Source organism: Vombatus ursinus, unplaced genomic scaffold, assembly GCF_900497805.2.
Source record: "Vombatus ursinus unplaced genomic scaffold, bare-nosed wombat genome assembly UNPS02014782.1, whole genome shotgun sequence".
Classification (NCBI taxonomy): domain Eukaryota; kingdom Metazoa; phylum Chordata; class Mammalia; order Diprotodontia; family Vombatidae; genus Vombatus; species Vombatus ursinus.
In genome coordinates this window covers 1,207,012-1,231,453 of record NW_020954560.1, presented here as the reverse complement: position 1 = coordinate 1,231,453, position 24,442 = coordinate 1,207,012, and the positions used below count along the sequence as shown (strand labels likewise).

Below are 24,442 nucleotides of genomic sequence, written 5' to 3'. Positions count from 1 at the left end.
CAGAGGGCCTCACTTGAGGACCTAGAGGGCCACATGTAGCCTTGAGGCCACAGGTTCCCACCCCTGTACTAGATGGCCTCTAAGGATCCTTTCAGCTCTAAATTTGTTTGATCTATAGGTAGTTGGTAAGCCCCTGGCCTCTCGTGTAGGGATTGACGTTTCAGTTTTAGACTCATCCCCAAGTATATTCCCCAGAAATCCCCTCGGCCTTTTGAACTGTAAATCTAGGATGCCCCGAAGCACTGGGGAGGCTGCGAGGGCAGGAGTTCTCTTCCTGCTCTTAGCTACTCTATAGGTTCCCAGGGTTGAGCTTTTGCTCTCTCCATGAGTTAAGACAATGGTGAGAAAGGCTGTGATTGTTCAAGTCCAGAGTACACGTGTCCTTTCTAGGATGATGGGGGTCATGACTTCCTGCTGCACCTAGCTCTCTCTTTCCAGGCAGATCCCCCAAGCTGCAGCTTCCATGAAGAATGGAAAATGGGAACGAAAAAAGGTGAGTCATTGGAGGTGGTCACTGCTTCCCATGTGAACGTCAGAGCATTTCTTTTGGTGGCGATGCGTGAGGCTCATGCCTTTTTTTCTGTTCTGTTGTAGTTCATGGGGACCGAGCTGCATGGGAAAACTCTGGGGATCCTGGGTCTGGGGAGAATTGGGAGAGAAGTAGCCACCAGGATGCAGTCCTTTGGGATGAAGGTAAGGAGCAGGGCTCTCACCTTCGTGAGGCTTTTCCTGCAATTGCTTTAAGAAAAACATGGTCACCTCAAAGCGGCTATAAAGGACCTGTCCCAGAGGGCAATGGGGTATTTTCTGAGGTGCTATGGGATAACCCGACAAGGCTGCTCACCTTGGTACACCTGTACAAAAAGGGAGGCAGGTAGCAGCCTCTTACAAGTTGGTCCCGGGGACTCTGGCATCTTTAGAGATGGTTCAACCCAGACATAGAATCAGTACTGTGAAGGATGAAGAAAGAGGGCTTAGATCTCCCAAACTCTCACTTTCGTTAATTGAGAAAGACCCTTCCTTTGACCATCTAGAAGCAGGGGAGCATTCCACTTTTTAATTGTCATAGACTACTTAAGAATATTCAAGAAGGAGAGGGGCTAATTCAAGGAACTTGGTAACTGTGTCGCAGTGTGGCTCAGAATCCCTGGTGCGAGGCTGCCATTTTGCCTGGAAATGTTAATGTCGCTGCTAGTATTTCCAACAACATGTATGTGATGGTAAAACATGCCAGTGGGAATTCTGATATTAAACTCTCTGCATCAGAGTTCTCATTCAGAACTTGAGTAATTATATGGAGTCCAGTCCTGTCTGAGTTTGAGAGGAAGTCTGTGCCAAAAAGTAGCATAGGGTAAGTGTGTTTGACTTTTCTTTCTGCTGCCACAAGTGAAGACGATCTTGGAAGCCATTAGTGAAGCCCTATAATGACTCCACTGGGGCCTGCTACAAACCACACCTCAGCCCATGAAGATGGCTCCCGTTTCTCTCACTCCAAAAAATAACTTGGTGTTGCATGCACAGAAGATTACATTTCCTAGCTCCATGCTTTATCACTGGCAGTCCCCCATGCTGGAAATGTTCTTCTTCATGCCCTCTGCTTCCCGGCTTCCTCCAACACTTGGCTCACATCTTACCTTCTTCAGGAGACCTTTCCCCATCCCCCTCAATGGCAATGCCTTCCCTTAAAGATTTCCCACTTCCTACTCTGGAGGGCTGCTAGGTGGCCTTATAGTATAGAGTGTTGGGCTCAGAGTCAGGAAGACTCATCCTCCTGAGCTCAAATCCAGCCTCAGGCACTTGTTAGTTATGTGACCCTGGCCAAATCACTTCATCCTGTTTGCCTCAGTTTCCTTATCTGTAAAAATGAGCTGGAGGAGGACATGGAAAACCACTCTAGTAACTCTGCCAAGAAAACCCCAAATGAAGTCATGAAGAGTCGGACACAACTGAAGCAACTGAACAACACTCATCTCCAAACCATTTTCCAAATCCCATTACTCTGCCCGCCAGTGACCCTCCTTCCAGTTTCCAAACCCTATTTGTCAATCTCCCTTATCTTTTTTTTCCAGGCTGACTGACCAACATTTATTACTATATTTTTAATATTGCATTATTACAACAAAACCTCCCTTATCTTTCCATACACTTGCTCAGCTAAGAGGATGGTTGATTCTTCAGGTCTGCCCCTTCTTGGCCTAGACCCCTGCTAGTTTTTTCTGTGGCTGGAGCACCACCCCTAGAGTCAGAGATTCAAATTCAGCTTCTGACATTTACTACCTGGATGACCTGGGGAAAGTCGCTTAACCTCAGTTTCCTCATCTGTAAAATGGAATTTGATTAAACGTCCCCTGAGGTCCCTCCTAGTTTTAGATCTATCATTCTCATTTAGGTTTCAGAGGAAAAATCCCTTTAAATGAAAAATACCCAGTTTTCTGTGAAGTTAGGCTTCAGTTGCCTGTGACTATGATATATCCTTCTCCTCTTCCCACCTACTTGTACAGATACATAGGAAAAAAAATAATCATTATATTTGGCCATTTGAAAACACTTTCTAATATGTTTTATTTAATATGTCTGTCTGGTTCCTAAGTGTTTTACTGGTTCCTAGACATCTTATCTTCTTATTAGAAAGACAACACTCTGGGGATCTTTTTATTTTTAAACTAAAAACGACTGCTTCTCCATAGAGAAGTGTTAAAATGGGCAGACCTGGTCCATGTGTTGATTTGTTTGCTTTAATTGTACTTTATTAGCAGAACTAGATAGGATAAGTGAGGTAGGAATCATTGGGAAGTGACAGTAATGTTAAAAAACATGTGTATGAGAGCGTCAAGAAAACATTAAAAATAAAAAAGGCTGAGCCCAAATGGCGAATTCCTGAGCTTCAGAGAGCAGAGGTGGCAGGTGAACCAAAGTAGAGATCTGATGTCCCTGTTGTATGCGCATGATCTTGGACTTTTGTCATGTTTAAAAAGACAAACGGGGTCATTGAGAGAACAGTGTTTGGACAGACTATCAGACCCGTCATAGATAACACACACCCTGCCGTGGCTCCTTGCCCCAAGGATAGCCGGGGACTCCAGCTGGGAATGTCAGTTACAGAGAGTTTTAAATGCTGAACTAAAACCAAAAGACCAGCCTCCAATCCTTGCCTGAATAATTGAAAGCCAGTTTTGTTTTGGTTTTTTTAGTTTTAGAAAGAAATTTATTAGGTCTTTTGATAGAGACAGAGCAAAAGAAGGAGCAGCAATCTCTGTAAGTCTTTGTGAGGTTACATTATATAAAGTTCAGACAAGGGCATAAGGACATTTGCCTGATTGGCCTCATCTACATGTAGTCTCCAAGATAAGGGCAGCTTGACATGTGTCTCAGCAGGTAAGTCCATCTATTTTGGAAAACCCATCACATAAGCTTTGGGTAGACACAAAACAGGCACTGGGTGGGGTCTAAGCTTTCCTTACAACCATGCTGGAGTATCTCCAAGGTCAACCTGACCTCCACAGTAAGCTTTTTTGACCTCCACAGTAAGCTTTTTTGGGCTAGACAATTTTTTTAGCCACATAAAATTAGGTTTAAATAATATTAATAAATGATAAGTAATAATTCACATATTACGTAAATGTTAGCTATTATTATTTGGGGAACTGTTTGATAGGAAAACAGTATCATAGCTGCTGGAAGCTGATGGGACGAAGCAGAATCCTCTGGCTTATATGCAGTGCTGAATGGACTCTTCAGCACCATCTATAACCTGAGAAAAGGGAAATCCTCAATAGCTTGATTCTGTTACCTTTTACTGACTTCTCTGCCTTGAAAGGGAGCAGCTTCTAAAACTCAAAACAGAATGGAGGAGCTTCGCAGTCGTTCGGCTAAAAGGAACTATCTGACGCTGAAATACTTAACGCTACTTCAATGCCAGTCAAGGGAAAACCTGGAAAGCTTCAGACCCTTGATTTAGAGCTATTGTTTAACTGAAAGTGTGGAACACTGCTGCTCTACTAAAGGAGAGCTTAACATTGCTTCAATGGCCTGAGAGTAGCAGAACAGCAACTTTGTCTAGCAAGAGAGGAGGGAGGCTCAGAAAAGAAGATTCATGGTAGGTAATGTGCCCTAAAAGAGACATCTAAGTATGCTGCCAGAGTTGTGAGTTGCCCCAAGTATATGTATTTTCCTCCTAGATTTCTTTAGGTGTGTTCCACTCTCTCTCTCTCAGACACTGTGTGTATTGGTGGTATTAAGGTTTAGGGGTACTGGGTGCTGGGACCCCAAAATAGCGACACTCGGATCCTGCCTGAATGAATTTGACCCAAACCTTCTTTCCGCCAAAGATAAGGTTTATTAAAGATCCGCCATATTGGCCAGACTCTTAAGGGATCTGAACATTTGTAACGCTCGTATTGACAATAGGGCTAGATTGAATCTGAGCCATGGGCCACATTGAATCTGAGCCTTGACCAGATTTTAAGAATCTGAGCCCCTTAATGGAGACAAAATGGATCTTACATACAGAAGGACTGTAGGAGGGATCTAGGAGTGGCTGAGTAGTCTGAGGTGACTGAGGAGGGGTCTGGGGAGGATCTGGATGGGAGTGGCCAGTAAGCTGGGGTGAACAGAATGCCAGGGATCTGGACCACAAGGCCAAGGGAGCCTGGGGTCTAGATAGGATCCAGGAGTAGAGGTCTAGGGTGGGGCCGGGGCAGACAATGAAAGGGCAGTTAATTAACCGGAAAGGGCCAATTGCCCCAGGCGAATGCCAGGGATGTGGAGCATATGGTAAAGTCTGGGGCCGAAAGCCAGTTTTTAAACCAAGGTGCAAGTGACTACAAGCCAAAGAAATCCTAGAAAAAATTGTGAGGGATACTGAGGCAGCTAAGTGGTATAGTGGATAGAGTGCTGGGCCTGGAGTCAAGAAGACCTGAGTTCAAATCTTACCTTGTACACTAACTAGTGCAGTAAGTTACTAAACATGTTTGCCTCAGTTTCTTCAATTGTAAAATAGGGATGATGATGATAATAATACCTGCCACCTGGAGTTGTCGTAAGGATCAAATGAGATTATATTTGTAAAGCACTTAGCACAGTGCCTGATAGTAGGCTTATTCCCCTCACATCCCCTCCCTTATTATCCCAAGCATCATGCTTAGATGTTGGTGGTCTCTTAGGGCATATTATCTACCATGAGTCTTCTTTTCTGAGCCTTTCTCCTCTCTTGCTAGACAAGGTTGCTCCCTTATTCACTCCCCTTACAGAATCACCTGCCATTCTTTGGCTTCCCAAGAGGATTTTTCTGTTTGTATCCTCAGAGCGCATCATAGTGCTTTGCACACAGTAAGTGCTTAATAAATGCGTCATTGATTCAAGAGGTCCAATGGGAAAGACCAGATACTTGGCAGAAGTCATTCCATAACTGGACCAAAAGTTTCCATTTCTGAGGCTTGTGCTTTGTCTGGGAGAGGATATAGGAGACAAATGTGGCAGCATCCTTCCCACCTTCTTGTTTGGAGCTGTCTCCTTGCAAGAGAAAGCAGGGATTTCTTCTGGCTTGGGTTCCATTTGTCAGATTTCCTTCTCTCTGGTCTAGACCGTGAGACTTTCTCTAACATTTTATGATCCTTTTTCTGGGACAAACAGTTTAAAAGCACCACCGTTAACACAGATGGAGTAAGGAGCAGTTTAAGTTCAATAAATAAATGTTTATTGATCAGCAACTATTGGTCAGCAAGTCAATAAATATGTATGCAGTGTCTTGTGTTCCAGGCACTGTGGTAAGCTCTGGAGATAGAAGGAAAGGGGAAAAGAGTCTCTGCTGTCTGGGAGCTGATGAGGGAGACAGTATGAAAACCCCTTTGTACAAACCAGATATAGAAGAGGTAAATTGGGGTTAATCTCAGAGGGAAGGCACGAGATTAGGAAGGACCAGGAAAGACTTCTTGGGAAAATGTGTGACTTGAGAACTTGAAGGAAACCAGGGAAGCGAGGAGGCAGGAGACGATTCCAGAAACGAGATATAGCCAGTGAAAATGCTCAAAAGCAGTAAATTATAAGTCTTGTGAGAATATCAAGGAAGCCAGTGGCACTGGCTCAGAGTAGGATGGGGGTGGAAGGCAAAGGGCAGGGGTAAGATAGGGGTGGGACAGATAGTGAAGGGCTTTAAATGCCAAATAGAGGGGGTTAAATTTGACCCTGAATGTGACGGAAGCCACTGGAGTTTGAAAGGGGAGTGACATGGTCACACCTGTGCTTTTTAATGATAAATTTGGCAGCTGAGTGGATAGACTGCTATAGGGGATACTCACCAGCAGACTATTGCAATAGCCGAGACATGAAGTGATGAGAGCTTGCCCCAGAGTGGTCACAGCGTCAGAGGAGAGAAAGGAGCATATATGAATGTTGTAAAAGTAAAAGTCCTCAGGCCTTGGTAACACATTGGATATGGAGTTGAGAAAGAGTTAGGAGTTAAGGGTGAGATCTAGGCTGCAAGCCTGGGGGACTGGGAGGATGGTGTATACATATTACTCAGCTGTCTATAGCATCTTTACAGATATCGACCATATGCTAGGGGAAAAAAAAAACTTATAAGCAAATGCCAACCTTATAAACACATCCTTTTCTGGCTAAAATAACATTATAATTGATACAGCATGAAACAACAAAAACAAAACTTAAAGAAAAGATTCAAACTTAAATAGGAATGTAGAATCCTAAAGAGTGTCTGCGTCAAGGAATATTGTAGAACTGAAGACGCCCTGGCCCTCATCCAATACCTCAGGCAGAGACTGAAGGTGTGATTTGCTTAAGGTAACCAGGGGCAGAGCAGGGTAAAGGACCTAGCTAGACTGAGCTGCCTACAATATCAGCCTCCAATGGGGTGTTATTTGCAGAGAGGGCCATGATTCCTCTTTTCTGGGGATCACACAGAACCTCTGCTTAAAGTCCAGGTGTTAAAAAAAAAAAAGAGTAAGAAAAAAAGGAAGCTGGGTAGGTAATTTCCATTTTCCTTTTGGAAAGTGCATATCACTTACTCTGTCCATAGAGCTTGCAATTTATCACCAATATTCACTGCCTAAAATTTCATTTGGTGGAATCCTCACCCTTGGCATCAGGATTCTCACTACTCAACTCCTTTTATGAAATGGGCCAAAGAATACGGCTCTGAATTCAAGGGCACTTGGACAGGAATCGTAGCCCTCAATGTCCACCCCCTTGTTTTCCTGCCAGACACACACATAGGTATCCTTCTACTCCTTCCCCAGAGCTGAAATGAACTGGGTCATTAATTTAGCCAGCTTATTAATCTGCAAACAAGGAGGGCTTGCAATATCGGGGCCCCTCCTTCCTTGACACTCTTGGTAAACGAGTGCTTTCTGAACTGACTTTCTACACTTTTGGCAAAGAGTCAGCGGGCTCCCTAAGTTCTAGTGTGACCCACTGGCTAGGGATCTTTATGGGGCCAGACTCTCTCTATCTCTGAAATCTAAACAAATAAAATGATTTCTTCCCCCTTATCTCCAAAGACTGGAACTTTGTCCTAGGGTGCCGTGGGTGATGCTTTCCAGGGATCTCTCCCCTTTATCTATTCCCTGTCCGACTTGATTGGTCCTAGATTTTCCACACTGATTTGGATATTTTGTCTGCCCCTTCTCTGTAGTTGATGCATTTAGGGCAGAGCCTTTGTCCAACTATATGAAGGAATAACTAGATTTTCAGGTTCTGATGGCCTACTTTGCTAACGTCTTGGGTGTTGGCTTCCAAACGACCTCAGAAAGCATTTAGTTTGTACCTCATCTGTGTACTGATCACAATCGTGTATTATTTTGTGTTGTCATTATCAATGGATGTGTTATATCTCCCTATTAGATACTGCTCTACGAGGGGCTATGTATTGAATCAGTCTGATGTGATCAGTCACTTACATGATTTCTGATACCTATCCTGAGAACAGTGATTCTATTCAGTTCCCAAGGCTCCTAGCAATGTCTCTCCTTTGTCCCCACTCATCCTATGGAAATCAGATAAGGTTGTAAGATGAGCGCTCAGAAGGTCTTCTGGGAAGTATACTCTTCATTTATTCAATAAATGCCTACTAAGAACCTACTTTGTACAGAGTCCTATACCAGGTGCCAAAGGAAATACAAGCATTAAATAAGGCTACTTGAACATAAGCTCCTTGAAGACTGGGGCCATGTTTTATATAAATTTTTTCAAGAATGATGTTCTATACACATTAGGCACCTAATAGATAGCTTTTTGGTTGATTCAAAACATAGACCCTATTCTCTTAGAGTAGTATCGAATAGGGAGATATAACACAAATTGTTAGATGATACAAAATAATACACAGTCATGATCATGCATCGATAAGACACAAACTAAATGCTTTCTTAAGTCATTTTGGAAGGGCATCGCCAACTGGGCAGCCAGATTGCATACTGGACAGAATGCTGGCTCTGAAGTCAGGATGACCTGAGATTAAATCCAACCTCAGACACTAAATAACTGTGTGACTCTGGGCAAGTCACTTAAGAGGGGAAGGATAGGGTATTCTAAAGATGAGTAATGCATAAGGAAAAGGTGGGAAGTATATGAGAAATGGAGTATGTAAAATATATGAATGATTGAGTAATCCTGATGAGTTATTCAGAATATATGGAAAGGAATAATAGTGTGAGATAAGGCTAGAAAGGTAGGGTGTCCCCAGATTGTGAAGAGCTTCAAATGACGGACTGAGGGGTCTGAACTTTATTTGATAGGCAATGAAGAGCCCTCAAAGGATTTTGGGCACAGACGGTAAGTAAATTGAGGTCCTCCTAACTCTGCATTCAATGTTCCTATAACTATGCCTCTATGTACCTAGGGATGGGCCGCTAGGTGGTGCAGTGGATAGAGTGCCAGACCTGGAGTCAGGAAGACTCATCTTCCTGAGTTCCAATCTGGCCTCAGACACTTGCTAGCTGTGTGACCCTGGGCAAGTCACTTCACCCCATTTGCCTCAGTTCCCTAATCTGTCAAATGAGCTGGAGAAGGAAATGGCAAACTGCTCCAGTATCTTTGCCAAGAAAATTCCAAATGGGGTCATGGAGAGTCAGGCACAACTGAAACAATTGAAAAACAACAATCGATGCATGAGGAATATGAGAACAGTCAGAGAATAGGTAAGACACTCTGTCATCCTGAGTCATAACCTGTTCGCCTGTTGCCTGTCTCTTCTCCAATGGAAGCCTAGGAACAGAGCTGTCCAACACATTCCTAAGGGGCCACACTGCCCTGCTGAGGGAAAGGCAGCCCTATTCCATGTGCCTTTGGACTTTGACCGGATATTTGCAGTGAGATGCAGCCATTCAGGCATCGCGACTATTCACAATCACTGTAGGCTGTCCTGAAAGAGAGACAGACCTCTCCCCACCCCCTCCACCCCCCCCACCCGCCCGCTTGGCTGGAGACTAATCCAACTCACGCAAGGTGACTTTTCATTCCTTTTCAACAGCCCCTCTTCCCCTCCCCACCCTCAGCAGGGGAGCATTAGGGCCTCACCAAAATCTCTAATTACTAAATATTCACAGACATGAATGCTCTAATTAAGCAGCCTCATAGATTTTTCTTCTCCATTCTGAATCTAGAAATGGCTTCTCTGGCACACCTATCACATTCTCCAGGGACTCATCCTTTCCTGTTGTGAGCAAGTCAATCACAGTCTTCCTGGGTCAGATCTCACAGTGCACTGGCTTCCTCTTAAAGTCCCTAATTTCAGTCATCCAAGAAAAATCACTAAATAATTCATATTCTGATAGAGAGCCTACCCTAAGAGTTATTGACAGAAAAAAAAAAGAAAGCACATGTGCAAAAATATTCAGAGCAGGATCATTGGGCGAGGAGAAGTGGAAAGAGCCCTGGGTTTGGTCTATAGCACCTGGGCTCATATTTTGTCTTTGCTGCTTTCTACCTGTGTGATCTTGGACAAGTCCCTTAACATTCTTGAGCCTCAATTTCTTTATCTGTAAAATGACAGGGCCAGCCTAGGTGGCCTCAAACATACCATCTAGCTCTAAACCAACACTCTTACGAGCTCACTCTGAGCCTCAGTTTACTCATTTGTAAGGGGGGGAAGTGATAATTGTTTTCTAAAATCCCTTCAAACTCTAAATCTATAGCTCTGTGATCCCATGAATGCCTACTGCACCATAACAAATTATATCAGCTTTTAAAATAATAAATGTTTGGATTAGGCAGATGTCGCTTCATTGAGTCATAATAGTCAATGCTGATAAAAGATACACAGTACACACCTTTGTTGAACCTTATGCATAAGTGGCTTACCTCCTGAAGGATCCTGTAAAATGAATGAGATGCAAAGCAGAAGCCAAAGGCCCTTCATGGGTGACTTCTGCACACACTCCACCAACGATGTATTGACAAAGAAGTCTCAGACAAATGGCCCAGTCTTGCAGATTTTAGTGTGTTAATTAAGAGGTTGTGATAGTGGTGCTGTCACTACTGGAAACTACCAAAGCTTTATCCTTAAGGATTCTGAACCTTGGGCAATGTAGATTATGCAGGGCATCTAGGTGGCGCCATAGTGGATAGATTGCTGGGCCTGGAATCAGGAAGACTCGCCTTCCTGAGGTCAAATCCAGCCTCAGATACTTATTAGCTGTGTGACCCTGGGCAAGTCACTTCACCCTGTTTGCCTCAGTTTCCTCATCTGTCAAATGATCTGGACAAGGAAATAGCAAACCACTCCAGTATCTTTGCCAAGAAAACCCCAAATGAGGTTACAGAGAATCTGGACACAACTGAAAAATGACTGAACAATAACAAAGATTATACAAAGATATAGTGGATACTGCATGACCTATCTCTTCAGTCTGTAAGAAATGTAGTGCCTGTTACATACCTAACCAGACACCAACGGGGAGGCAGGATACATGGGAAGCTCACTATTTTTCATGGACTGACAGGCAACATGGACCCGTCCTACAAATACAGACCTGGAAAGACTTTGGAGAAGGGCACCAATACACTGCACTGGAACCAGGCCGTTTTCACAGACTGAACTATTTCCCTGAATTGCACAAACGTAAGATTGATTCACAAAAACTGAATGATGTTTTGAGTAGACATCATCATCCTGAATATTCACGATTTCTAAGCTTCTTGGAACAAAATGCTTTCAAAGTATGGAGACCTACCTGAAGAAATAGATGGGCAGCACATCACCCCTGTCTGCTACTGGAGAGAGTACAAGGATGCTCTCAGGGAGTCTGCAAAAGATGAGCTTTCACCCCAAATATTTCTGTCCAGGAAAAGAAGCGGCTTTTTATCCACCTTTGTAATATATGTAGACCACTGACCATAAAGGAATTTTGTGTGTGTGTGTGTATCTTTCTATTTATATATGTGTATATATATGTATATGTATATATTTATATACATATACATATATATATACATAGAGAGCAGGAAAGCAGTTTGTTCCAGGAACCTTTCTATCTGAATCTCATTGAAAAAGATAAGAACAAGATGATAACGATAAGAATGTCCAGAGAACAACGTGATACAGTGGAAAGAGGACTACATTTTGAGTCACAGGACTCAGGCTCGAATCCTGCCTCTCCTGCTTATTCTCTTTGGACCTTAGGCAAGTTACAGCTTCCCATAGTCTCAGTTTCCTAATCTGTCAAATAAAGGGGCTGGACTAGGTGGTACTAAATTCCCTTCTAGCCCCAAATCTCTGATCCTGTGACACTCCTTCCCACTTCCTCATCAGTGGCTGGATAGAAAGTCCAGGCTCTGACAGTTACTAGCTATATGACCCTGGGTAAGTCACTTAACAGTAAGTATTTAAGACTAAATTACAGAAAAAGTGCTCACTTGCATTGTAGAGGGAGTGTCCTCAAATGAGAATTCCATTTATCAATGAAATCACAGGTCTAAATTTGCATTTTCATCCTTATTTACTCATTATGAGATAAAAAAAAAAACTTTGTGCCTAGTTGAAGGAATTTTAAGTGTCGCCAAGCTTATGCTCCTGCTACAGCAAGGAACATTCTGTAAGTAACACTCTGAAATGGCACCTACTCAGCCTCCTTGTGAGGTAAACCGGGGTCCTCCTTCTCGGGGGGGAGATCTCTATCCAAGTCCTAGCAGCTCCTGGTCTGGCCAGTTTATTCCTGTCTTCATCATCCTTTTTGACCTACTCAGATCTTTCTAATTCTGAAGCAGCTGGCATTTGATTCCATTGTTCTTTCCAAAGACAGTCCAATTTCCTTTCTCTTTTTCCTGAATAATCTCTGTGAGAATATTATTTCCACCCAAGGGCCATATTAGGTAGCTATACTTTTATTACAGGAATTGTGTCAATTTGGACCTATATTACTCAATTTCTCTTTCTCTCTCTCTCTCTCTCTCTCTCTCTCTCTCTCTCTCTCTCTCTCTCTCTCCCCCCTCTCCTCTTGCTATTTTCCATCTCTCCCTTTTCTCTCTTTTTTCTCTCCGTCTTACCTCCTATTTTTCATTCCCTCTTTTTCTCTTTTCCTCTTCTCTCTTTCTCTTTCATCCCTCTCTCTGTTCTCTCTCCTCCTCTTCTTTACCCCCACTTATATTTCCATTATCAGACAGTGGGATATGACCCCATCATCTCTCCAGAGGTCTCAGCATCCTTTGGTGTTCAGCAGCTGCCCCTGGAGCAGATATGGCCTGTCTGTGACTTCATCACTGTACACACACCTCTTCTGCCTTCAACAACAGGTGGGTTGTTAAGTTTTCTTGTCTTGGGCTGGGCAAAGCTCCAGAAGACCAGATGACTGCCCTGGTCTGTCCATCAGATATTTATTAAACACCTACTGTGTGTCAGGCACTGTGCTAAGTGCTGCAGATACGAAAAAAAAGGTAAGGGACAATCCCTGCTCTCAAACACTTAACGGTCTAATGGGAGAGAAACATGAAACACCTGTGTACAAACAAGGTATATACTGTATGAACTGGGGATAACCAACAGAAAGAAAGCACTAGCATTGAAGGGGAATAAGAAAGGTTTCCTATAGAAGGTGAGAATTTGTGTGGGTCTTAAAGGAAGTCAGGAGATAGGTTTGAGGGGGGAGAACATTTAAGGCATGAGGGGCAGAAAAGATGCCCAGAGTCAGGAGATAGGGTGTGTTATGCCAGGAGCAGCAAGAAGGCCAAAGAAGTCTTTGGACTGCAGAATGGGCAGGGGGACTAGATAAGGTGTCAGAAGACTGGAAAGCAGGGGCAGGGGTTGTGAAGGGCTTTAATGCCAAATGGGATTTTAAATTTGATCCTGCTGGTGGCTGGGAGCCACTGGAGTTTTATTGAGTAGGTTGGTGATGTGGTCAGACGTGGGCTTTAGGATGATTACTGTGACAGCTGAATGGAAAATGGCAGGGAGGGGGGAAAGACTTGAAGCAAACAGACCCACTAGCAGATTATTGCAGTAGTGCAGGTGTGAAATGATGAGGGCAATCTTTTGAGTAAAGATGATAGGGCTGCTCTTTAGCAGGAGGGACCTGAGTATCTAAGGAATGGAATTCAAATGTAACAGAAGAAAAGTCCATCTCCATAATGAAAGGATCTGAGGAATCAGTTAAGCAACAGAGGGATCTTGGTAAGAAAGTGGGGAGAGGGAAGGCAGCCTGGTTCCTGGGAAAACTCCTTCTTCCTCTTTCGCAGGTTTGCTGAATGACAACACCTTTGCCCAGTGCAAGAAGGGGGTCCGTGTGGTGAACTGTGCCCGGGGAGGGATCGTGGATGAGGGAGCCCTGCTGCGTGCCCTGCAGTCAGGCCAGTGTGGTGGGGCCGCCCTGGATGTGTTCACAGAAGTAAGTACCGGGCAGGCTGAGTGTGGAATGAGGAGGAAGACGAGTAAAAGGCTGAAAGTAACCCCATTTTTTGACATGAGAGCATTCACTAATGTGACAACATTTCAAGGACCAAAATCTGTAGGATAGCATGGGGAATGTGGGAAATGGGGTGTCTGCATCCAAAATGCCTGATATTGATCCAGAACAAATGAAAATGACTCAGCCTCTCTTCTCCATTCTTACTCCCCCAGCCGCAGACTGGGAAGGGCCTTTGGGGCGGCTTCCTACTTTCTGTTGGGTAGCTCACTTGGGTGACTTTCAGAGCCAACTGAGTAACTCCAGGAACCCAGAAGCAAAGTGGGCCAGTATAGTAAGAGAGAGAGCCTGGAGGATCTGGTTCAAGTCTTTCCTGGAAAGAGAGCCAGCCTGGAGGATCTGGTTCAAGTCTTTCCTTCTAACACATATGAGCTGTATGAGCCTGGACACATCACTTAGCCTCTTAGTGCTCTAGAAAATTCTCTAATTCTATAAGTTATAAAGAAAGTACCAACTCATATGGGTACAAGGAGTTCCCTAATAAGGATTCCCTTTCGTTTAGAGCAGTGGGGTCAACAGCCAATAGAAATGGGGGCCACGTGTTGACCTAGAAGGCCACACATTAACAATATCTTTATTCTGTTGTATTTATCTGTAGGTATATTTATTTCTGTTGTATTTCTACATGTTTATATGTATGTATATTTATTTTGTTAAATATTTCCCAATTGCATTTTAATCCAGTTGGAGCCATACTCAGGAGTGTTTGAATGTTGCTTCTGTTGTCCCATCACCCATCTTCCTGCTTCATTTGCAGGTGCTCATCCAGGTTTTTTGTTTTTGTTTTTGTTTTCAGACTTTTCTTTTATTAATTTATTTTGATTTATCAACAATCACTTCTGTAAGCTTTTGAGTTTTAAATTTTCTCCCCCTCCCTTCTTCCCTCCTTTTCCAAGATGGCGCACAATCTGATATAGGTTATACAGATACATTCCTATTAAACATATTTTCACATCAGTGATGTTGTAAGGAAGAATTAGAACCCATAGGAAGAACCACCAGAAAGAGGAAACAAAACGCAACAGAAAAAAAGAAAATAGCAAATAGTATGCTTCAATCCGCATTCAAAGCTCATCCAGTTTTATTGTCATTCAGCCGGGAACTGAATATGTTGGACCAGGTGTCAACTGGCTGTGTTATCCTCTCTGAGAGTTCAGTTTCCTTAACTGATCGTAGTAAATAATAATAATAATAGCATTTATATGGGCTTTAAGGCTTGCAAAGTACGCTACATATGTTACCTCACTTGATTCTTACAACAACCCTGGGAGTAGGTGCTCCCATTGTACAGATGAGGAACCTGAGGCACAGAGAAAGAGGTTAAGAGACTCTCCCAGAGTCACATAGCTAGTAAGTGACCAAGGCAAGATTTAAACTCAGGTCTTCCTGACTCCAGCTTTAAAAATCAGGATAATAATGTTCCTGCTGCTTATCTCACTTCTTTGCAAAGACCGAGGTACTAAAGATTTGGAACATGACATATGCTATCAAATTTCGTTGATGTGATGCTGAAATGCTTCTCTTCCTTCCTCCCTCCCTCACTCACTCACTTCCCTCCTTCCTTCCTTCCTTTATTTCTTTCTTCCCTTCCTTTCTTTCTTCTCTTCCTTCCTTCTTTCCTTCCCTCCTTCCTTCCTTTCTTTCTTTCTTCTTTTCTTTCTTTCTTTTATTCTTGGCCACCTTAGGTATAGGATGGGAAGGGGTATATTGTGAATTGAAAGTGATATAAAAACTAAAAGGTCAGAAGAAAGTAATAATAATGAAAAAAGAAATAGTCAAATAAAAAGTTAACTAAAAACCAAGGTAGTATGTGATAAGACAAGAGTGTCCCAGACATTCAGGGCCTCAGACATTCAGAGGAGGAAGGGTTTCAGGAAGGAGATTTTGGTAATGTTTATGAAGTCCTTTACAAACTTTAACATGCTACAGAAATGACCAAGATGATGGAAACAACAAAGTCTCCAGGACAGATCTCTGCTATACACACTCCACACTGGGTATGTTTTCTGGGTTTGTGGGCAGTACATCTGTGATTCCTTCCAGTGGCCAGCTTTTCCCAGGCAGGCCACTCAGCTGTTGAATGAAATTCTTTCTTGCTCACTTTGGGCAGGGGATTGTACAGGATGCCTGATCTTCCTTTGTTGTTTTGCTCTGGGCTACACCCCAAGCTGTGTTTTGATGGAAGTGGCTTTTCTGTGTAGGAACCCCCTCGAGGCCTGGCCCTGGTGAACCACGAGAAGGTCATCAGCAGCCCCCACTTGGGCGCCAGCACCAAGGAAGCCCAGAGCCGGTGTGGGGAAGAAATTGCCGTTCAGTTTGTGGACATGGTGAAGGGGAAGTCTTTGTCTGGGGTTGTAAGTATAACCTTGGTTGGGGAAGTGGAGATGAGAGGGGAGGGGAATGAAGAGATGGGAGACCAGAAGAGTCTGGGTTTAGAAATAGCAGGGGGAGGAGAGATGAGGGCAGTGGGAGAGACAGGCAGAACTGGGGCCAGTGCCCAGTCTGGGGTTTGGATAAATGAAACATTCTCCCTCCCCACATTCTGGGGGAGGTGCTTGACTAGGAAGAGCAGAGAAGGTCTGTGTCCTTCCTTGGGTCTGGGCCATGGACTGGATGTGGGCCGGAGAGGGAGGCCAGGAGGCAGTGAAAGACTTATCCCTGCTACATTGTACTCCTAGGAGCAGAGGGAGTGCCATTTCCCAGGGCCTCTGTGAAAGGCTCCGCCCCCTGGTACTCTGCCAGCTTTGGGGCCAGAAGCCTCTTGCTTGGGTGACTTTTGTGTGATTGAAAGCTCGTGACGGCAGGTCAGGGAAATTAACTCCTGCAGGAAGGAGGATGGGAGGGGAGTTAGAGAACACGCCCAACTAGGCTCCATCTTGCTCACCAAGTTGGTAAGCCTCGTAACCCTCCTCATGCATACCCCCTATCCAAAAGAAGATGACCGCTTGTCTTCGTGTGTGGTTTAGAACTAGAAGGCAACTGAGGTCCCTTCCAACTCTCATATTATATGATCCGATGGTCAACCTCTGATCCTCCCAAAATCCTTGGGATGGAATAAGCCAAGATGGTGAATCATTTTGTCCAGAGACGGCAAGGGAGGCTTCTTGCTTTGGTATTCACCTTCTGTCCACTCTCTGTGGGTCTGTCTCCGTCCCGAAGGTCCTGGCTTCTGAGCTGAACCGGGCTGTTTGTGTCCTTAGCCAGTCTCAGCCCTTGCTTCCCTCTTCTCTCTGCAGGTGAATGCCCAGGCCCTCACCACCGCCTTCTCCCCCAGCACCAAGCCCTGGATTGGTCTGGCAGAAGCTTTGGGCACATTGATTCGTGCCTGGGCTGGGTCACCCAGAGGAACTATCCAAGTAGTGACACAGGGTGAGCCCAGACTTCACTTTGTCTTAGTAAAAGAATTGAGGTGCGGTGAAGAGAGTGGAAAAGGAAATTAGTCTGCTGGGAGAAAATCTCTCACATAAATTCTAACTTCCAAAACTGATACACGACTCTTTTATTTAGGGAATAGTTCTTATGGGTTCCTTTAAACAGGGTAACAACCTTGAGTGATGTCTCTAATAGCACCATAAGCATTTTTCTGTGGCTCTTAACATATTTGGCACATTTATCAGTGGCTTAATCAAAAGTGTAGATGGCCTTGCCTATCATATTTGCTGGTGACGTGAAGGTAGAAGAAATGGGTAATATCTTTTGTGGTTCCGATTCTGTCACCCATTATCTTAACAGACTGGGAAGAAAGGCTAAAATTAATGAGATTGTAGGCTAACAGGCATGAATGGAAAGTCTTGAAATCTTAAGCTGCATTGATAGAAATCAACTTTACAGAACAAAAGAGGTTACAGTCCCCCCTAGGCTTGCTCTGATCAGAACATTTTTTTGAAATATTTTGAGAAGTAGATTAAAGCATTGAAATGTATCTAGAAAGCAGTGATTGGGATAAATTGGGATCTGGAAACCATATTTAGGAATAGTTTTTTTTTAACTTGAGGTATTTTATTATTATTACTACCATTATTATTATTATCACTGGTATAATTACTAATTTTCATTGTTGTCATTGCTACTAATAATAGTAATTCATCAAGATAAAATGAGATTTTAGTGACAACACCATAGTTGTTTTCTTACCTCTAAAGGAATGGGAATTAGATTTGTTCTATGAAGTTCTAGAGACTAGGACCCGTGATAAAAGTCACAGGGAGACAGATTTTGGTAGATTTAAGCATTTGTAGACTAGCTGAGGATAGCCATGTAGCTGAGGGGCCACTGACATCATACTAAAGTCATCATCATCATCAGCATTGATATTATAATATAATCTATAACATTATGTATTAGTATGTGTAATATTACATAATAATAACTCTAATAATATAACCCTGTAAGATTTGCAAATGTTACCTCATTTTATCCTCACCACAACCTTGAGAGGGTAGGTGCTATAATTATCCCCATTTTACAGATGAGAAAACTAAGGCACCCGGTGGTTATGTGACTTGCCCAGCCAAAATCTGCCTCCCAGTGATTTCCATGTCTGGTCCTAGCTGTATTCTGGAGCTCCAGAACAAGTCTAAATCTATTTCCTCATAGCAATATTTCAGATGTTTGAAGATAGTAATCATGCCATCCCCAAAGTCTTCTTTTACCCAGACTAAATACCTGATCTCTAGTTTTGCGTACTGATGGACTTTCTGCAAGTCCCAGAACTTTTGTCATTAGCTGGATCTGGTTACCATTCTCTCTTCAGGTTCCTGTGGGGGCAGTGCTTTGGCTGGTCTAGGACCTGACTCATTTGTCAATGTTGCCAAAAGCCAGTGGCTTAAGACAGGTAGCAGCCTGGTGGTCCTGGTCATTCTATTTGGAGGATATTCTATTCTATACTCTAAGTAATTCTATTTGGAGGATGGAGCCGGAAGACACTGAGCTTTGTGGTTTAGACCAGGATTTGTGTTTTTGCCCATCAAGCCTTCAGGAGGGAAGGGAAGACAACATACCTTGAGAAAGGTGAAGGTGGAAACTGGGAGGTACTGGGGCCTTCAGCCAGAGCCACCCACTGGCATGGGATTGGCACTCCTTGCAAGCAGTTGCTGCCTTTGCCCAGAACCAACCCCCTCCCCGGGGCAACATGCTTTGCCTAGACAGTACACGTTTCTTTCTCCACCTCTGATTTTCAGAGCACATCTCCTGGGTGCTGTCCAAACAAAATGGCAGCTCTCACCCAATGTACACATGCCATTTAGACACACACTGCACTGACCTTTTCTCTGTGCCCAGGTTCATCTCTGAAGAATGCAAGGAACTCTCTGAGCCCCGCGGTCATCGTTGGCCTCCTGAAGGAAACAGCCACCCAGGCTGACGTAAACTTGGTGAATGCCAAGCTTCTGATGCAAGAGGCTGGACTCAATGTACGTCCTGTCTCCCTTAGGGTTTGGTCTCCTGCCCTCAACAGACCTCTCTCTCTCCTTCAGTGTGAGAAGTACCTCGGCATTATTAACACCTTGTATCCAATAGCAGAATGTCTCGGCAGCACTACTCAGCCTCATTTTAAGAGGTCTCCTTTTCTCTTGTCTTTCCCCAAATCTGAGATGCCCCCTGAACCACATCTACTCTATCCATAAACCAAAGCCCTCCCTAAACCCTATACAGCAGTTGCCCTGACCTGGGTTTTGGGACTCCCCCCCCCCTCCTCTCTTCCCTATAACCTCTCTGTTTTCTCATACTTTTATGCAGGTTAAATTGGGCTTACACAAACATTAAAGGTAGTTTTGAATTAGAGGAATTGTACAAGAATTAAAAGGAGAACTTGCCCTGATCTACCTAACCCCACCACACACCACAAAGATGCTCCCACTTCCGGCGGAATTTGGGAAGGGACACTAGCAGAGAGAGTTTGGTGTAAATGCATAGGTCACTGTACTTGGAGCTAGTAAGATCTTGATTCAAATCCTGCCTCCAGAACTTACTAGCTCTGTGACTCTGAACAAGTCATAACTTCTTTATGCTTTATCTTCCTCATCTATAAGATGAGAATATTGCACGGCAGCCTGCAAAGGCCCTTCCAGCTCTAAATTTATAGCCCTGTGAAGTGCCTTGATTGGCAGGAGACCAGGATGATCAGGGGCTGAAATTATGCCTCACAAAAATTATTTGAAAGAACTGGGGCTATTTAAGAAACTGAGAATCATTGGCTATAAACGAGGAAAACACTTTAAGGTTTCACAAATCACTTTATAAATATTATTTCTTTTGATCCCTATAACAACCCTGGGAGGTAGATGCTATTATTATCCTTATTTTTACAGATAGAGAAATTGAGGCAAATAGGTTAAGTGATTTGCTCAGGGTCACACAGCAAGTGTCTGAGGCCAGTTTTAAACTCAGTGCTTCCTGACTACAGGTCTAGTGTTCTATCTGTTTTGCCACCTGCCTGTATATAATATATAATCAGAGGCATGCTGGAGAACTGGTCAGGAGCTGATTGTTAAATTTTCAGTGTGAGCATTTGTACCTCAAAAATCAACAAACTGTACAGATAAGAGCTTTAGTTATTGTTTTCTTAACTGTCTAGACTTTAGGAAGTAAAGAAGAAAACAATAATGGAAATTAAACTTAAAAGTGGATCCTGTGTACATTTTCTTAGAGAACCAGTGATTAAACTTTTACCAGCATGCCCTGTATGTAATAGTAGTTATCGTCAAGTATTTGAAGGGCTGTCACATTGGAAAACAATGTGATTTCTTTTTTTATCTCAGAGGACGGAACCAAGAGCCCTGGATAGAAGTTGGAGAGAAAGATTTTTATCTCTGAATATAAGGAAAACATGGGGCAGTTAAAACTGCCCCAGCCTGGAATAGACACCCTCAGAGGTAGTGAGTTCCCAGTACTATAGGTCTTTAGGCAAAATGGCCTCTTCTGGGGTTTATTGCAGTAACAGAGAAGTAGGTAGGCAGAGCAGGTGTGAGGTGAGCTAGATTCCCTCTGAGGTCTGTTCTAACTCTGAGAAACTCTAATCCTGCCCTGTCATGACTGCCACATTTCCCAGGTCAACACTCCCAGTCTTCCTTCTCGTGGTTCTCCCTAAGCTGAGAACTTCTTTAAGGAGGATCCATACTCTAAGATGTGATGTATGTTTGGAGTTGTAGACTGGATGTTGAGACAGTATCCAAAGGAGCTAACTTTGTACGTTTTACTTCCTCTTGCCTCCAGGTCACAGCCACACACAATCCAGCCTCCCCCCTGGATCAAAGCAGTGGGGACAGCCTGCTGACCGTCTCCTTGGCAGGTGCCCCTTACAGGGCAGTGGGTTTAGTCCAAGGCACAACTCCAGTCCTGCAAGAACTCAATGGTGCCATCTTCAGACCAGAAGTGCCTCTCCGCCGGGATCTCCCCCTGCTATTCTATAGGGCCCAGCCCTCTGACCCAGAGCTGCTGCCCACCATGATTGGTAAGAGTGATACCTATGGCCTTCTAGGCCCCAACAGTTCCTAGGCTACCAACCAACCAGCTCAATTGCACAAGAAGGTGGGAAGGGACCCTCCTTTGAGTTTGTGTGTCTGCCCAAGGTACCTAGGTATCTCCCATCTCCCATCCAGCATCTTTCCTTTGTTTTAGGGTGTCTCTGCCCCAAGATCTAGAGGTCCTCATCTGAATCCTAAATACCCTGCAAGAGATCCTGCGGTGCTGCCCATGGGGCTGCTCTTGTGGGATAGGGTGGACAAAGGGAGTGACTAACACTGCAAAGAAGTAACTCTTGGAGAGCCAATGGATGTGTTTCCCAGAGCCAAGTGAAGCCCAAATTTTAGAGCCAAGAAAGACATGTGACCCAGCACCCCCATTTTATAGGTGAAAAGACTGATGGCCGTAAAGATTGAGTAACTAGTAAAATTCGTCCATGGCAGTGGTAACCTGGAACCTAGGCTTTCTCATTCCCACTTACCATGATGCCACTCTGAGCTTTTATAGTACCTTCCTTCTAGGAGATCTGACTCAGAAATTCAATCTTCCTGGTTTCCTTCATCATCACAGAATCCTCTGGTGGCCATGGACCTTATAGACCGTCTGTCAGAACTGACTTTCTCCTTAGAGATGGAGCCCAAGGTTATCATAGACTTCCTGGGTCTGTCCCAATCTTGATCTATACTCTTATGGGGACCCCCCCAGACCACAGAATCTAGTGCCACTTCTAAGTTTGGGAACCTATCACAAGAAGGCCACACTATGGTCTTCAGAATCACAAGACTCCTCCCATATTATTATGGGATAATGGATTTAGCACAGTGGAGAAAGAGCACTAAATTTAGTGTCAAAAAGATCTGAGTTCAAATTCTGCCCCAAACAGTTGCTAGTTGTTTGATTCTGGTCAAGTCACTTACCAACTGTCTGCCTCAGTTTCCTCATAGGTAAAATGAAGGAGTTGGTATATTTGGCCTCTAAGGTCTTTTCTAGCTCTAAAGCTGTGAACTAATGAGTCCAACCCCCTCGTTTTACATCTTCATCCCCAGACAAATCAGATCTCTTCTTTCTTCCTTTTCCTAGGACTCCTTGCAAAGTCAGGAGCACGACTGCTGTCCTACCAGACCTCAGGGGTGTTGGATGGGGAGACATGGCATGTCATGGGCCTTTCCTCCTCACTGCCAAACCTTGATGCATGGAAGCAGCACGTGACAGAGGCTTTCCAGTTCAGCTTTTAAACCTGCTCACCTCTTCCAGGGCCCTTCTGAAGCAAGAAGACAGCCCTGACAGGATCAGCAGAGAAGGAGCCATCCCATGAGGCTCTCAACAGTGGTCTCTGTCACTGTCCCCATCCCAGAATGTCATCCTTACTGTAGTTTGGAAATAACCATTTAATAAAGAAAGAAACAGAAACTAACCCAATGTCTCACTGTTTTTCTGCCCTTGCAAAGCCACAGGAAAACCCACCACAAGGCATTTAGTGTCCTACGCCAGGTCGGATGGAAGTAAGTGACCGGAGACCGGCACAGGCTTTATTGTTTGTGTTAAGCTTGGATCCCCAGTGAGCATTGCTTCCACTGCTGATCTTTCTAAAGCCAGGATATTTAACCTTTTTTTGAACTTTGGACCCCTGGGATAGTCAGGGAAGACTGATGCACCCGCTTCTCAGAATAACATTCTTTAAAGTCATAAAATACATTGGATTATAAAGGAAACCAATCATATTGAAATAGGGTTATCAAAATATCAGGGAAACAAGTTCATAGACCCCAAGTTAAGAACTTTCCTAAAGACTTTTTTTTTCCACTTAAAAGGCATAAACCTCAATGTATGAAAACCAGCTTGGGAGTCAGAAGGTCTGAGTTTGAACTCCCAGCTCTGCTACTTAACATCTTAGGCAAAATGAGCGAATTGGAAAATGCGATCTCTAAGGTCCCTTCCAGCTCTGGATACCAGAGCTTTCAACTATAGTACCTTCCTTTAGACTGCCTTCCAGCCGGGAACCTTCAAACAATACACAGACATTTTTATTCACAAAAATTGAAGGAACATTCGTAGGATCACCAGTTTTGAGCTAGAAGAGACCTAGAGGTCATTTGATCCAACACCTTAATTTTACAGAAGTAGAAATACACCCAGAATGGTAATTGACTTGTCCACATTAAGAAGCTAAGCCAAGATTTCAACCCCAGTTTTCTATCTCCCAATGCAACACTTACCCCTCCACCATTTAGCCTCCCTGTTCACAGTAACTCCTTAAGGATCCATGGTTTAATAAGTCAGGATGGTGCGCCTGTAAGTGTGTGAGGACCACCTCTGTAAATCATAGTCCCTCCCATTTAGTAGATGTGGCTATGGTCAAAAGAATTCCATCAACTGGTGACCAACAGTCTGGTGATGGACTTTTCCATATATAGATAGACTATAGAACATCTCCAGCATGGTAGAATCTACCAGAGATAGCAGGCATTGGCTTTAAGAACATTAGTTCATCCCTATACCTTGAAGAGGTATCTGCAGAAGACCCTGATAGAGGCTTTTCTATATCTGATAAACATCTATATGTGTTTTCTTTATTACCTGAAAGCAACTACATAGCTGATGTTTTTTTTTAATTCATAGTGGTAATGAGTTTGTCCTGCTCCGTGTATACTGTCCTGCCCCATATAGCTGGTGATCTCCATTTGTGATCCAGCTGGGCGGAGGAAGGAACCATGGAACAGAGCAGAGATAGCCATGACCTATGATCCAGTACTGTGCTTGAGATAATTGATCAGACTATATTCATATGAAATGACAGTGTGTGCTAAGTGCTTAACAAAATCTAATGTACTTTATAAATGTCATTTATTGTTAATATTAATGCATACGTAGAATGTCTTCCAGGGAATGCAAATGGCTTTTCATATATGACATCTCATTTATCCTTGTACCTTTCCTATGGTAGATGAAAAGCAGGTATTATTATTCTTTCATAGAGAAGGAAATAGGAGCTCATGTTCTCCAAAATCACACCATTCATTACTAGCTGCTGAACCAGGACTAAAATATACCATCTCTCTCTCTCTCTCTCT

General features: G+C 43.7%; 1 protein-coding gene across 1 annotated transcript in view; it reads left to right on the top strand.

Moving 5' to 3' along the window:
* The window catches only part of LOC114046439 (D-3-phosphoglycerate dehydrogenase), a 34,347-nt gene extending 11,562 nt beyond the window's left edge, over nt 1-22,785 (top strand). The window contains exons 4-12 of the mRNA XM_027866782.1: nt 439-493; nt 595-693; nt 12,612-12,744; nt 13,684-13,832; nt 16,112-16,264; nt 17,147-17,279; nt 19,191-19,321; nt 21,123-21,360; nt 22,452-22,785. Coding sequence (XP_027722583.1) covers nt 439-493; nt 595-693; nt 12,612-12,744; nt 13,684-13,832; nt 16,112-16,264; nt 17,147-17,279; nt 19,191-19,321; nt 21,123-21,360; nt 22,452-22,606 — 1,246 coding nt within the window. The 3' untranslated portion in view covers nt 22,607-22,785. The remainder of the gene's footprint in view (nt 1-438; nt 494-594; nt 694-12,611; nt 12,745-13,683; nt 13,833-16,111; nt 16,265-17,146; nt 17,280-19,190; nt 19,322-21,122; nt 21,361-22,451) is intronic.
* Nucleotides 22,786-24,442: the final 1,657 nt, after the last annotated feature.